At 41.0% G+C, this 15,899-nt stretch overlaps 1 protein-coding gene and 1 long non-coding RNA gene across 3 annotated transcripts; one reads left to right on the top strand and one right to left on the bottom strand.

Annotated features, from left to right (window-relative positions):
- Positions 1 to 835: 835 nt before the first annotated feature.
- On the bottom strand, positions 836 to 5,514 carry LOC135253109 (uncharacterized). Its single transcript, XR_010329536.1, has 4 exons — positions 3,204 to 5,514; positions 2,688 to 2,750; positions 2,396 to 2,439; positions 836 to 1,924 (listed from the first exon to the last, which is right to left on the bottom strand). It is a non-coding gene; the product is annotated as an uncharacterized LOC135253109 (long non-coding RNA).
- A 1,625-nt stretch (positions 5,515 to 7,139) lies between these two features.
- On the top strand, positions 7,140 to 15,509 carry serbp1a (SERPINE1 mRNA binding protein 1a). Of its 2 annotated transcripts, none has more exons than XM_064331999.1 (9): positions 7,140 to 7,502; positions 9,208 to 9,397; positions 11,065 to 11,205; positions 11,338 to 11,406; positions 12,140 to 12,214; positions 12,375 to 12,546; positions 12,898 to 12,960; positions 13,747 to 13,983; positions 14,118 to 15,509. In XM_064331999.1, exons 1-9 carry the CDS (start codon positions 7,250 to 7,252, stop codon positions 14,175 to 14,177), a joined length of 1,260 nt encoding a protein of 419 aa, XP_064188069.1. In that variant the 5' UTR covers positions 7,140 to 7,249; the 3' UTR covers positions 14,178 to 15,509. The 2 variants fall into 2 exon arrangements, with proteins under 2 accessions (XP_064188069.1, XP_064188068.1); XM_064331998.1 differs by having other exon boundaries at positions 11,335 to 11,406.
- The last annotated feature ends 390 nt before the right edge of the window (positions 15,510 to 15,899 follow it).

The raw sequence follows: 15,899 nt of genomic DNA, 5'->3' as shown, positions 1-15,899 counted from the left end.
TGTGGTGAATCATTTGATAAATATGTTTTTTGAAAATTCAGACAGGGCAGGCTAGCTTTGACAGATATGTGCCAATGGTAAAACCAATAGCCACGATAATGCCAATAATTCTGATACAGTATGAAGACCACACATTGTGCCTGACTGTTGTTGTTATCTGATTCAGGTCAGGGAGGCTAGACCAATGAATCCCAGCTGATCTGGACACCACAAAGCAAGGATAGGCCATTTGGACAACCTCCAGTTGCTACACTCTCCTCTAAGTGCAATCTGGACCTTGCAAGCTTGGCTCTGAACAGCCACTACATTAGGCAGGTCATGTCATGGAGCTTAGTGCCCATTCAGGTTACCAGAATGTTCTGGCAAAACTAGCCACATGAGTAACCTCTACAATGTGATGCTTTGTTACACCCTCAGGAGCTCATTCAAATACAATATAAAAGGCCTAAGAGGCACAGGGGAGTAGACTGATTTAAATGAGGTGCAATGTTTAAAAGTGATTAAATGTTACAGTACCATCTGTTGTCATACATAAGGCATAAAGAAAGAAATTGCATCACAGCTTTGCAAGCACAGTGGGATGCCTGCCTTAATACTTCTCAGTATGACCTGTAAACCAGGTCTGCCTTCTAAGAGAAGGATGGGGATAAAGATTGTCCTCAAAATAACAATACAGCCCAATGTGTCAAATAAATATATGCGAGTGGAGCTGGGATACAATGGATGTGATTTTCAACAAATATAGCATTGTGGTATTCTGTATATGATTGAAATGGGATGGTCAGCAGACCATGTATAATGGCATTTGTTTTCTGTGGTGAAGAAGAGCCACACATGCTTGATCTATTTTTATTTTTCATTCTCGGATGTGACTCTTTTTGACATGTCCATTATTCAGACCCCAGCTGCCATCAACATTGCTTTTTTCAAATATCTTTTCACACTTGACTTCCTTTTTGTTTGTGCTTCAGATGGATATTGTCAAAGACATGGCAGAAGCCCATTGTGAGAAATAACTGGAGCTTGAAAGCAACATAAAAAGTAAAGTCAAAGATGAAAGAGATTTGCGTCCACAGAATGCAATATGACATTAATTAAGTAGTCATATGGCCCATTTGAATTTCTCTTCTTTACACACAACCACAGAACACTTCAATTTAAAAATTGACTAGTATATTACAGAGGACCATTGCATTCTTAAAAGTTTTGAGACTCTACACGTACTTATAGCAAATAATTAAACCGATCCTGTTACAAGACCAATGTCAGCTAAATGAAAGGTTAAGACCCCTCATTATTTCCTGGCTATGAGAAATTTGCAATGCAAGCAGATTGATAGTATCTCTGCTCATTTGTGACATGAAAACTGAATTTCCTTGTGATTAACTTGATTAACAAAAGCTGACGTATACATTGATTATTCATCCCCTTTTAAGTAGTGAAAGAATACATTAACAAACACATAATAATCCAACAATGTAAACCTCAACAAGGTAAAGTGAAACACAAACACAACAGTTATTCCATTAGACACCGCTTTTCAGTCTCCATTGTGGGGTGACCTAAACGCAGTAGCAGCAATAAGCACCACGGTGGTGATGACAATACAGAAGAGCCAGCATACCACAGCGGAGGCATAGTAGTGGCGGCAGCAGATGACGTCCTGGTGAACTTCAAACAGGGAGTTCAGAGAGTGGCAGCACTGTGCCAGCAGTGCCCGCAACCTCACTAGGGTAGCCAGGGCTATGTGTCCCGCCTCTACTGAGTTCTCACAGCTTGATCCAGTAGGCAACACATTCGTCAGGGAAGACTGAGGTCTCCTGAGAGAGTGTGATGATGCATTCTGGGTAACATTTGTCTTGACAAGATGGCTACCTGGGATTGTGGGTAGGGGTGTGCTATATCCAGCTGAGGCCTTCTGTATCTGAGAAAAACAATTGCCTTTTAAAATACGGTGGAAATTCCTTCTATACAGAAGATGACCATACAGGTGTTTTCCTATATACATGAGTATATTCGCTAACATTCATTTTTTTTCAACCACACAACAAATTGATGAAAGAACTATCTGTGTGTAAATGCAGTTTGGCTCTGAATTTTTAAGTTGAGGTGAAAAATATTTACTTGAGGATTTGACACATTTGTTTGACCGATGTGTCAACACTGTACTCAAGCGCCTGAGCTAACTCAAACATGCCTTCCCACAGAGGCCTCAGTGCCTCGTGATTTGCAGAGAGCGCTAACATAAAATCCGCCTGAAGAGACTCCAACTAACAGGTTTCTGACCTATATTCACGAACTCCACCTCTTAGCTTAAAGCATTACTAACAATACTTTAAGCCAAGCAAAACAGGCAGCTGCCAGCATTTTATCAATAGAAAATGTGGCTACTTACCTTGCCAAAAGTAGGACGCTCATTCACTTGGCAATGATGCAAGCCTGAGTGGAAAATAACAAAACTTTATTCATGATATTTTTATTCATTGTATTCATTATACCCGACTGTCCTGTATGACCTGTACATGTATATGATTATGAAAAGCTATGGGATGCATTTCTGAGAGATAAGAGTCCTCCAGTCAGAGTAACAGTAAATGAAAATTAAAGAAACCATTTTTGTTGCTGTATGTGAGATAGACACAGCTAGTCTGTACAACACAATAGCACAGCAGAGCATATTAATTTACCAGAGCATTCCGTATTTTCACACTTGTTATGGTTTTGCATCTGACTTGTGCAGTATGGAGATACTGAAAGAAATAAGAAAACCGCATTTAATGGCCAAGGTCAAAAAGCAGTCCATAGACATGAAGACGTGCCCAGCAAGAAGACTAAACTTCAAAGTGTCTGAAAACCTAAACTGAAAGATCCCCAAGTACCTATGTCGTCAGTAACCCAGAGGTGACAGGTGGGCAGCAAGCAGCCACCTGTGTTGTACCATGATACCATGGCAGGCATGGGGGTGGGGGGGAGCTGTGGCATTGTTGGGAAACAAAGACAGTGCACCAACAAGGCTCAAATAACAACTGCATTGGGGAGCATACAGGACCCACAGTGTCAGTGCAATACACATCCACTTCTTTAAGTCTTAAAATACTTCAGACAATTTGTTTAAAAGCATACTAACAGTTCCCTAATGTACAACAAGAGACCCTGTGTGTTGAGTGTTTTGAATTTACCTTTCAGAGTAACAGCATGCATACCTTCATGACAATAAATCCGTTGGCTCAACTGATGATCAGGCGCGTAAAATGTGCTGCTTGGCAAGTTATCTTCATTTGGCTGAGAGAATGACTTGTGTGAATCTCTGGGACCTGGAAATGACCTCTCCCAGTGTGCCTGAATCAGGATCCTGCTGTCCCAGCCCTCAGAACGTAAGTGATAAAAACGGGGTTCACTGGCTGCTGCTTTGCTGGTTTCTGAGCTTGATCTCTGACACTCGGGAACCGTAGCATAAAAGCTTGAAAGACAGCCCCATGTAGCCCCAACCGCTTGTAGATTTCTATTGAAATTTAAAGCTACTGTTTGATCACGAGCACATTTTGGAATGGGCCCGGTAAGGTATCCGGGATTTGGATCTCTCCAGGTTGTGTTCCCTGCACTCTCCATTCTGATGCAGGCACAATGTACATGAGGAGCTTCCGGATGTATCTTAGAATTCCAGTTTTGCATGAGAAAAGGACGCTTTCCACAGATCTTACAGTGCATGAGTTAAATATTCACAACCTAAAAAGCTTCTTATATGTTTAGCCATTGGATGATTTGTATTCCACTTGCTGTAGAGTAGCTTAACTCCTTGGATTTGGCAGTACTTCAATGACTATCATCAAACGAATTATTGTGACTAATGTCCTAGGGACTCTACTTAATTCACAGTTCTTGCCAAGTTTATAAAAAATTGATGAGCTTCTAAACTTGGTGTCAGTTTCATTATGGGGATATCGAATGCCAAATTAGTTGCGATCCTGTGCCCTGAAATATTAAGAAGAATAACAGGAGATAAGGGTTATTCTAAATTACATTAATTTCAAAAAGGCCACAGTGAATCTGTCAGGGGGTTGCTTATAAGCCAGCAATGATGGGCCCGAAGAACACCAATTATAAAACTCTTACGGGGCCAGGTTACAAACTATCAATACAAGGACTTTAAATAACATTTCCCGAGAAACCGAGAAGGTCGTGGGGACATTTTCCTCCTAAAATTACGCAACTCTCCGCACATTAAAAGGCTCATATTTCGTTGCTCCTCGCAGAATAGAGGTGAAACCATAGTAGCCATTGATGACATGTAAGAACTGTTTTATCTAATTCTGCTACCCTGCTAAGAGTCTTCGTGGAAAAAACGCTATACAAATAAAATTGCTTGATTTGATTAATATTATTACGTACTAAAATAAATACAAGAACAAGTTCACAACCAACCGACGACATTGAAAGTGCACATCCATTTTATAAAGTACATGATGTACTATAGTACTCCAAATAAGTTGCTTGCAGCTCAGTTACGACCGCGTAATAGGTATTTTATGAAAATGCGTTTGACTCTAAAACTGAGGTTGATTAGGTTACGGTTTACTAATCATGGGTATGATGTCGAAGAATTTGTTTTAGTAATTTCTACAGTTTTAGACAGAAAATAAGATGCAAATAACGTGTGTTAATATTTTGCACAAATAGAAGAGTGATTGATCAGATCACCACAGCCAGATTTCATTCCTTCTGTTGTAGTTTAATAAGGCTGTCGAAGTATTTCAAGCAGGCTTCTTCTGTGATGTTTGCCCTCCAGTCACTTGAGTTTTGCAGATTTTCCGAGCGCATCATATTGAATTGATCCAAGGGAATCTCATCGCACATTTTTGAACGATTTTCGTTTAATTCCTTCATTTGATAATCTTCATCCACGCTACTGAGTTTTGGGTTGCAAAATGCCCAAATCATGGCGCAGAAATAGATAAAGAATGTTGACATTACGAAAAACATCAATGCATAGGATTCAATAATTGCTTCAGTCACAGAAGATGTCATTTTAAAATATGTGATCAAAAATAATACTTCAGTTTTCCCCTCCAATAGTTTTACTGACGACGACAGCAGCAAAGATTAAAGTCTGCTTGCTAGACTATCTCGTCTGAGCATGCTGGAATCGAGAAAGTGGTGAACTTTGTTCAAATAAACGAGTTATTGAGTGCCAAGCCGTCAAAAAAAATCATTTCGTTATGCGATTGTATGCGTTTCAATGCAGCTTTCCCTGTTCCAGCGCACAGTAACAGAAGTCCCGCTTTTGTTCAGTTGCCCGACGGTTGGCACCGTTGCATTCCTCCGGCGATGTACGGAATCAAAGTGATAACTTGGCTTGGTCCAGTGAATGTGCACTTGGTCATCGCTGCCTCACACAGTGACGTTGTAGACTAATTACAAGCCCTGCATGGTAAAGGCATTCATAAATCTCGATGTCCCGTGTAGAAATTTTTGAGTAGGCTACATTATGAACCACACAAGGCTGATAGTAGAAGGCATAATCTTGCAACAATTTTGTATAAAGAGTTGGTCTATATTACTTATGTAATGATTTTGATAGCAATTAAACTTTTATTATTATTATTATTATTATTATTATTATAACCACTATGTAATATAACTTAATCATAATTATTATTATTACAACAATAACCATATTAAAACATGTTAATAACAAAATATAAACCTTGAAAAGTAGTACCAACTCATATGAGCAGATAACAATGAAAACCCTGCATTGCCACCCAGAGCCTTGTATTGGATTTGTAGTTGTTTCATTTTCCTTCCTCAAATAGTGTAGCATTTCAGTTGTTCCAAGTGCTCCAATCAAAATAAGCTCATTATTGTGTTTAATGTACTAGATTTGTGTTGTTTATTATTCATAGGGGTCCAAGCAGCAAAGCTGCTGGAACGCTATTGTTAGAGGACCAAGCAGCAAAGCTGCTGGAACCCTACTGTTTTTATTATGATTCTTTTTTAGGTTTAGTTCCAAAATGAGATGTAGACCACCCATTTTGGGGGAAACACCTTGTTTGAAGTTCATTACTCAAACTTTCTAAAATACAGAGGATTCAATCTTCAAAATAGGATCTTTTTTTGTATGTAAAGGACTTATGATAGCTAATATTAAAACTACCAAAAAAGATTTTTTATTTTATGTGAGTAATTTATAACAGTAGGCATCATATAGTTAAATTGTGGATATCTTGTTTCACAAGGAAATCATTCATTTTGATCCAATGTGTCAAAGCAATTAGTAGGCTTACCCTAATATAATGTCAACATTAACACATGGTAAACAATAGCCTAGTTGGGTGACAGAAAGGTTACTGTCGATGTTTGTTTCCCAAGTAGCCGTTCAAAACTTGGGTGAGGTGGTAAATCTGTCAAGAGACAAATTTAACTGACTCCTCTAACTGATAGCTTTGGTTGTCTTTTTGCAACAGAATCACTGGCATCAGGTGAAATAATTATTATACATTTAGCACAAGAAACACAGCTAGTTTACAAACCATATTCTAAAAGATATGAGGAATGTGCCAATGCAACAGTAGCCTAAGTAATACAGGAGAGGTGGGAAAGTATTAAATTTGGAAGTAGGCCTATGTTTTAATGGAGGCAATGGTTTTCAACAATCATTAATTACAGATAATCTAGATTACAATACTAATTACATTACAATACACTGTCTTTATAAACGTTACTTTTTATTTTAATTTTTTTTTCATTTGCAATTTTTATCTTTCCTAATAGAATAGCTGACACTTGTTAACTTCCGTACTACTCTTTCCTTATGGCTGAGACGTCTGTTAAAACATGTTATTGAACTAGCTGCAATTATGAACGGTACCAACATTTTGCCGAACAAGGCTATACGTTCAGTTCTACTTGTGAACAATGCTACATGATCTGTTTTAGCTTGCAAGCGGCCGCTCGTCCGCAACATAATGACACTGACAGTTCGCTTCAGAGCTACTCCTTTCAAGAATAGAATGAGACGCAACACTGTTGGAACTAGTAGTTTTCGGGTGCGCACCTTCACACTGTATCCTGGCACTCTGCGTAAAGATAAGACTACACGCCCCACACGGCGCCTAAATTGAAGTCCCGGATGTCTATCACGCCGGAAGAGAAGAGGTCTCTTTCCCGGCCATCTTGTGGCAGCATCTAGCAAGCTGTGCGCTTCAAGCCTCGTAGAATCGGAGGAGAATCCCGCTGAAGGGGCGCCATCATGCCCGGGCATCTGCAAGAAGGTTTCGGCTGTGTCGTAACCAATCGGTTCGACCAGCTATTTGATGATGAATCCGACCCGTTCGAGGTCTTAAAAGAGGCTGAGAAGAAGAAGGACGGAGCCGCTCCTAGTGCCGCCAAGACCGCTGCCCAAGCTGCTAAGCAGCCCAAAAAAGAGTCGCAGAAGGACAGGAAGAACCCACTTCTGGACAAGAAGGAAGAAACACAGCCTCAAGTCCCACTAAAGAAAGAGGGTAAGCCGTTTTCCAGAAATGGTTGCTCCGCATACTTGAAAACACGAAGGGTCTGGTGTTCAATGCTGGCTTTCAGGGTATTTACTGTATGGCTAACCCCCCATGAGGTCAACAACGAGTCTCTATTGTCAACCCGTTGCAGCTTTAGCGCCCAACTTATATTTTGCCGAGCTACAGTATTAGCCTTAAAGTGTCATTTTCAGTTGCTCTCATATTTGACAAAACGAATCTATGCACTTGCCAAGCGGGGACCTGAATACAAATGGCCCTGTTTTTAGCTAGCTAGTTTAAGTTACCTGTGAAAATTGCAACGTTAGCTGTCTAATCGACATAGTGTTAAACAAAACTGCTAACTGGCGAGGTCTATGCATGGATCGGAATGATCTAGTTTCATCTCGGAGCTGTAACGTTGAAATAGGGCATAAAATGGGTGGTCAACTGAAAGGCCCGACTCTGCACCGTCGTTGTGGGACCAACCGCGTGGTGGAATTTTGAGGGTTGGCTAGCTAGGTAGCTAGCTGGTGAACTGTCACAACACCTGCGAGCTGCATTCCTCCCATACACTTAACTGGGCAGTGATGTCAGCACGTTTCAAGTGATATTTTTCAGTATGTTTTTTACGACTGACTAGCAATTAAACTTATTACGCGGTTAGTGTTATTCAGTGGCTAACCGGTTCATCGACTTGCTACTTCGAATTGAAAGTAGCTAGCTGAGTTGGCTTGCTAATATCTTGCAAAGTATTGTTGGTAGCTAATTGCAGAAACGATAGGCGTGGTGTGCAAGTAAGCTAGGTTGGGTCGCCAAGTCAGCTAGCCGATCAGCCAACCAGCTATCTGATTATTAGACGCATTTTCACATAAAATTAGTTTGCTTGCAAGAACAACACAGGAATGGTACAACCAGGGCCCACTCGCATTAATTCTGTGTGAGTATGAAACACAGAGAACCTTCATTAACATTACCTAGCTAGCGGAATTCAATTTGAAGCGTTTTAAGTAATTCGAATTTTGAATCGGATTTGGTAACGTGTGAGAAGTCCAAACAGGTGCACACCCGAACGTGCCAGCAGCTGTTGGTATCTTACACTGGCTCACGTCTATTTTGGTGGGGGAGGCGATTTGCTAACCCCCTTCCATGATGGCAAGTTACAGTATCTGAAATTAAGCTGGTAAGCGTGACTATTGTTACCACACCAAGTTAGCTTCAATAAATGAGGCATTTCTCATTCTCAATATTAAAGTCTGATCGATTTTATTGTCTTTGGCAAGCCAATTTACTGGTCATTTTCATAGCCCATCATATGTTAATTCACATTCCAGCGACTGCAATCCAAATTCAGTGATTTCATCTAGTTAACTTCATTATATATCTTCCTACAGCTGTTTGGGGATTTTCAAGTTATTAGAATATGGTTCACTTTTATTATGCATTTACGGACAGCACGTAAGGAATTTTGTTTAGCAAGCCCATGATCATCACTGCAGGTTTATAAGCGGTGTGTTTGAAAGTGCCAGAAAGATTGTAGAAATTCAGGGTTGAACCTTTTGGCAATTTTGTGGTAACATTTTCTTCAAGATATTGTATAGCTGGTGAAGTTGCATGTTTTTAAATTTTTTTCTTTTTTCTTTTTCATTTCCCACCGGCATTTTTATTCTGCTTTCTGTGTGTGGAAGGTTCTAAGTGGGGCTTGCTTTTGTTTCAGGTATCAGGAGAGTGGGCAGGAGGCCTGACCAACAGACCCCGCAGCAGGGACAGCCAGGCTCTCAGCAGCAGGGCGGCCCAGGCGAGGGTCGCCCCAGCGACAGGAGGCCTGACAGGAGGCCCCCTCGCGAACGGCGCTTCGATAAACCCTCCGATGAAAAGCCGGAGGGCGGCGAGTTTTCAGTGGAGAAGTGAGTGCCTAGAATGCAGTTGGGGCAGCATTAGAAGCCTCAGTGACAGAGAGATGGAGTCAGATACAGCAGAGAACCTGTTTGTATTGGCCGCATTATTTTTTTTATCCTCGTGGTCCATGGTGGGTCGAGCATCCAGTAGAAAGTTCAGCAGAGAATAATTCCTGTATTTAGTAGGACTCTGGTTTTTGTGGTTATATTAGTGTTGGTTCTGTGTTTGCTTAACTAGGTTTGAAATGTCGAACCCACACTACATTTGATTGCCATTTTGGCTCTTGAACTATTTTTTTCTTTTTCACAGGACTAAATACACCTTATACCAGGTAAATGTATCTTGAAAAAGAGGCCACCGCAGATGTATGGGCACTAGGGTCCAGCAGTATTTTGGTATATCTTAACGTGAAGCTCATAATTGATATTGTGACTGGCAATTTCACCTATATTGAATACAGCATACATATTGCTTCGGAACAGTCCTTCAATTAAAAACTGTCATAGATGAATAACCTTAATCCAGCAGTATCATTCAACCTAATCCCACCCTAATATAATCTTGGTTTCAATAGCACACTAAAGGGACACCGTTTACACATAGCTAGCTAAGCAACCAACTAACTAGCACTTGCTTGCTAGCCAACAGCCAGACATTTAATTGTTTAAAGACTTTATGTTGCTCATGATACCACACTTGTGTGCTCACTGTTTTCTGGGAGTATCGAGGGTAAATCGGTAAAGTGTAGGCCATTGCCAATAAAACCGTAATAGTCTGTCATCAGATTTTATTTTTGCAGTCCTCCTTGCAGCTAATTTACACATGCTTAAAACTGAATCCAAACGGACGTATCCAAATATAAACCTAGCCTGTTTTTTCTTGTTTATTTTATAAACTCAGAAGAGTAACCATCCCTCTCGTAAACACTAGCACAAATTTTTTTAAACACTAAGACAATTTACACTAGAGATTGGATTTTACTTTAGCTACATCAAAATAGAATTGACTCAGTGGCGATCAATGGCCGGTACTTTATCTTCCGATCCTGTGGTCTGAATAAAACAAGGACCTGTACGTAATATACAATGCACAGCTTAATTTCCCATCAATATTCAGATAATCAGTTGGCATTGAGAGGGTGTGCCAGACCCTTTTTGACAAGTTGCACGCAAGTCTGAATTGGGATATGATTTTGAGTCGGGTGCACATAGCATGCCTAAGTCTGCACTCAATTTTCCAAGTGAGAATTTTCCCTGTGTTATCAAATATTATGTCAATACTTAAAAAACATTATATATTTATAAATCATGTGGGAAATGGAACATAGAATAGAAAAATAATTAAGTTTATTGTTACCAGGCCATATTCAATTATTTAGATATTTGCCCTCAATATATTGATATTCCAATATTGCTGGTTCCTAATGTGCACCACATTCCCTAAATGCACATTTATCCCCATCTCATAGTTATCTCATGCTGTCATACTGTCACTTGAGTTGCACAGTGGTGTGGTAAAGGGAAAGACACTAATGTTTATTTTAAAAAAATGTTAATGAAAGCAATGTACCTGTGTTTAAAGTTGAACACACGATCACAAGGTGTTATTGGTTATGTGGGAGGAGATGTGTGCTTTTCCAGCTCACTGTTCTTCCTCTGCTTCCTCTCCCAATCAGGTCTGCCGGAGACCGGCCCATGAGAGGCCGTGGTGGCGGCCGCGGGGGGCGTGGTGGCCGCGGGCGGGGCATGGGCAGGGGCGATGGGTTTGACTCTCGTGGAAAGCGCGAATTTGACCGACACAGCGGAAGCGACCGATCGTAAGTCATTCGTTAATTGTGCCTCTTCTCGCTCTCTCTGCGGTGTGCATGAAAGGGAGGATCCAGTTCTGAGCACTTGGGTTTCTGGCTGTCATCTCAGAGCTAAGTGACTTTTGGCTTTTGTTTCAGCAGCCTGAAACCTGAGGAAAAGCGTGGCGGCAGTGGGTCTCACAACTGGGGCACTGTCAAGGATGAGCTGAGGTAGGCGATCTGCACGTTTTACTAGCATTAAGCTATTGAGCAGTAGTATTTCATTGCAAGTGCGATTACAAGTGATAAATGGTCATCTACAATTCAAGTATAGGTAATAGCGTGATGTTACAGATGCATGTTGGATTAACCACTTTAGTAGAATACTGTTGCAATTTCATACCATAAATCTGTTATTTACATTGTTGTTTTGAGTTGTGTCCGTTTCAAAGAGAAATATACTTATTGATAGATTTGTGGGTTATACAGCAAAGTTGTTTTATTTACTTAATATCGTTAGATGTTCTGGGGTGTCGTAATTCACAGCAAATTTCAAATTGTGGCTGTTAAGATGTATTTACCTGGAATACCTAAGTGGTGTTTTCATGATTTGATTATGAATCATGGGACATATAAGATACCTGGATTAAGTAATAGCATGTTGTTCATTGTGTTGACACAAATTCAGATTATTAAAATGGTTAAACTCCGATCTCATGAAGTGGCTTAAGTGACAGTCTTAATGTTCCATAGTTATAATAATTCAGTAAAGTAGCCTGAAAAATGCCGTGTTTCTGATACTGATGGGTCCATGTGTTACCGGCAATATTCTCTCATTCTTTGGTACATGCTAATAAATGGACATTTTCACTAAATTCCACTGATGGAAATCACTGTGGCAATTTTACCATTATGCAGAACTGATGCCATATTGCATGGATGACTGTTATTTTTTAAACTTTAGTGAGCTTGATCAGTCCAACGTCACCGAGGAGACTGCTGAGGGAGAGGAGGCCCCCCCTGCGGACTCTGAGAACAAGTGAGTGGAGCCCTCCTGATGTTCCATTTCTGCTTGGTATTTAGTCACTGAACATGTCTGACAGTGTTTCCAGTGATATCCCAGTCCATCACATGCCGTATCGCGTTCCACCAAAGGGCGTTGATTCCGGTTCCCAGCAGTGTTGTGGCTTGTGTTCCAGGGAGAATGAGGTTGAGGAGGTCAAAGAGGAAGGACCCAAGGAGATGACTCTGGATGAATGGAAGGCCATGCAGGACAAAGAGCGAGCCAAGGTTGAGTTCAACATTCGCAAGGCCAACGAGGGTGCTGATTGGAAAAAGGGATATGTCCTGCACAAGTCTAAGAGCGACGAAGTAAGCGTGACGCCTAGCATGTTCATAGCACTGTATCAGGGTCTAAGTGTATTTTTATTTTTATATGCACTTATAAATTTTCACCTGTGGAATTTGATTGTACTTTGAACATTTGCTGGTTTACAATGAGAAAGTAACATTTTACAGGGTTCTCGAACATTAAATTGGATTGAAAAATCCAGATCCCAGTGCCTAATAATATATAGTTTTTTTTGCTCAGGTTTACATAGCAAGACTCATTTAACTCGTTAAAGTTAGTTACAATAGCCAGTTAGTATTTGTTAAGTTATTATTATTACAGTATTATACTATTATGAACTAAATCTTTTCCTGGCCTTTTTCCTCAAACAGAGACCTGCTGGTACTTTGATCGACACTCCTGAGATTGAGCCAGAGCCAGTGGTCTACCAGAAGGTGTTTATATTCCCTTGCATTCATTTTCCACTGGTCTGCTTATGGCACCAACGCAAACAACTCTTTTGCAAGTACAACTTGATGTCTGTTGGGTGATAACTGACTGCTAATTTATGTGTTTTGTTCTGTACATCTACTCACTCGGTAAATGCTCACACACGGTTTTATGCTATGCCAAAGATGCTTGTCGGAAAGATGCTTCCCCTCGGCGTAAGCAGTTGCATTCACATTCCTCCATACTTTTCCCAAGTTTGCCTGATATCCGAAAGTACTGATTCATCGCCGCTGCATCTCCAACTTGGTGGCTTATTGACTTGAGCTGTGCTTTTACTATTCTGTGCTTCAGAGTGAGCATGGTTCTGTTTGAGCATGAATTTTCCAAGTCTAATCAACAGCCTGTCAAAACCTCCAAGCCCCATGTTTGTATGCATTGTCCTCACTTTTGCTTGAGAAAATTACATGCCAGCTGAACGATCACCTGCACTGAAGTAACCTTTAGCGGCTTGCTGATGTAAAATGTTGGAGAGCCCTTTCAGACTTGGCAACATGCATGCTTAAAACCCATAAGCGCCCATAGAGAAGACATTGCGGAGGTTTCTGAACAGCTTGAATTAACCGTTGTCATTTTATCAAAAAGCTGTTTATATCTCAGATGATTGGCTAAGGTGCTGGGCCTGAAGGTGTTTGAGCACTGTGTACGTGTGTGTGTGTGTGTGTGTGTGTGTGTGTGTGTGTGTGTGCGCGCGCATGCGCGTGCGCGTGCATGTGTGTTCCCCTCTATCTCAGGTCCCTGCTGATGATCCAACCGGAGAGCACCACTTCCGGAAGCCGGCCAATGACATCACATCCCAGTTGGAGATCAACTTTGGAGATCTAGGTCGTCCTGGGCGTGGCCGTGGCGGACCCCGTGGCGGAAGGGGAGGGCGTGGTGGCGGTGGTGCTGCTGGTGGTGGTGGTGGCGGCGGCGGTGGCAGCAGCGGTGGTGGCGCCAACAGGCCAACCCGCGGGGGCAGACCTGACAAGGTAGGAGGATAGAGCCCCAGTTGGGTCAACTCCAGTTAACTTGGGACTGTTCTTGGTCTTATGCTAGATGTTAAAGTGGGCTCTTCTATAGAAATGGTACTTATGACAGCTTCTCTCCCTCTGTCTTTTCACAGCCTAGTGGAGTGTCAGTCCCCAATGTGGATGACCCAGAGGCTTTCCCAGCCCTGGCCTAAAAGAAGCCACCATCAGCCGAACCTTGAGCCCCTCCGGGCCCTCCTCTACGAGGCTTGCATGCTTATGGATCCTTCAGCTTAAAAAAAGGAAGACTGTCATCCATACCATTCACACCAGAGGACTGAATATTATCTGTTTAAAAAAAAAAAAAAAAAGGACTTCTTGCTACTCTGAAGCAAATTGGTAGAAGTTTTGTATTTAGAAACATGGTAGCAGGGATGTTTTCATACAGTATTTTTTTCAGAGATTATGCATTCTTCATGAATACCTTTTGTACTGCTGCTTGAAAATATGCATTTGCAAATATAGGTGTGAAGAGTGTGTGTCAGTTAGCTCAGTCTCTGCTGCTTGCTTGCTTCCCTTTCAATTGATTTCAATTTAATTTTAAGGACTTTACAGTTGGCAAATTTACCAAAAAGTGAGTTTAAAATGTTACTGTATTATATTAAGTGAGAGGCACAGGGCCTTTTTAAGTTCTGTGGTGGCCTATATATTTTTTAATGTTTTAAACTTAAGACCTGACACAATCTGTTTTATAGTAATGAAGATATTTTTGATGCATTTCTGAAAGTGTCAGAAAAGGTGGACTTGCTGGTGGGTTGCCCTCCCCCCTTGTGGTTCCGCTGAGCTGTTGGATCCAAGGTACTTTTTAAGTGGTCCCTGGATCATTTATATAGGATTTGCTTTAATAAATAAGTCAAACATTTTTGGGCCATCCACAGGATCCCGTCAGGTGACCTGACCACCCAAGCATGTTTTGTTCCCTGAAGTTTTTCTCTGAAGTGTTGGGGGCTTGGTGTTTTGGGTGGGTTAGAGGGGGGTGTGGTGTGAGATTTTTAATCTTAGGAAATCTACATCTGCCTACATCCAATATATTTTGAATAGCTCAGCACACAGATCAGTCTCTTTCCCATGCTATAAAACATGCCGTTTGCCATTGTGGTGACGTTCTCCCATTTTAGTTTTGCAGCAGCACTACGGCATAATTTTTCTGAAAGAAATACGATTGTTCTGTGTGGAACAATCAGTTGCTACTATATGTGTGAATTCTAACCCTGCTAATAGTCCTCTGTGTCCCATGTTTAAAATGGCAAGCTTAATTGGATTGAAGTGTGAAATTATAGCATCAGAGGAATAACAAGGTTTAACAGTACCATAAGCAAATCAAAACCTTGTATTTAGTGTTGGAAAGTCGCTGGCGATGTACAGACACAAATGGCACATGCAGACTTTCTTTTGTAGAACTGTTGGGTCCAGACAAGTTTGGGTTTCTCGACTTAAAACCCCTTTCTGCAAACATCCCTGTTGTAATAAATTGCTTTAAGGTGTTACTTGTGTTCTGCCAATGGCAGTGGCTAGTGTGTAATGATTGCCATTTCATTTGTGGTTTGAACAAAGTAAAGTTTAACCATTTTTACTTCCAACAGGTTCATGAAAAATATATCTTTTACCATCAAAATTTTAAAAATCTTTAAGATAGTGTACCTTGATACATGTTAATCTACCATTTTTAGTGGTAAACCATAGCCTGGTAACACCTTACACTGAAAATAGTTATTCTGCTTCCCATGGCATGTGCGCATAAAATACTCAGGAGCCATGTGCTTTTCAGGCAGTGGCGTATTAAACAGAGGTTGAGGTCATAGCCCCCATGGGTTGAAGATGATACCTCAGTTAAACCATTGGCTTGCAACTTTCTTTGCCCTAGACATGGGGCACAA

The sequence above is a fragment of the Anguilla rostrata genome, chromosome 4 (assembly GCF_018555375.3).
Source record: "Anguilla rostrata isolate EN2019 chromosome 4, ASM1855537v3, whole genome shotgun sequence".
Lineage (NCBI taxonomy): Eukaryota > Metazoa > Chordata > Actinopteri > Anguilliformes > Anguillidae > Anguilla > Anguilla rostrata.
The sequence above is the reverse complement of the archived record's forward strand: the minus strand, read 5'-3'. Positions and strand labels throughout refer to the sequence as shown.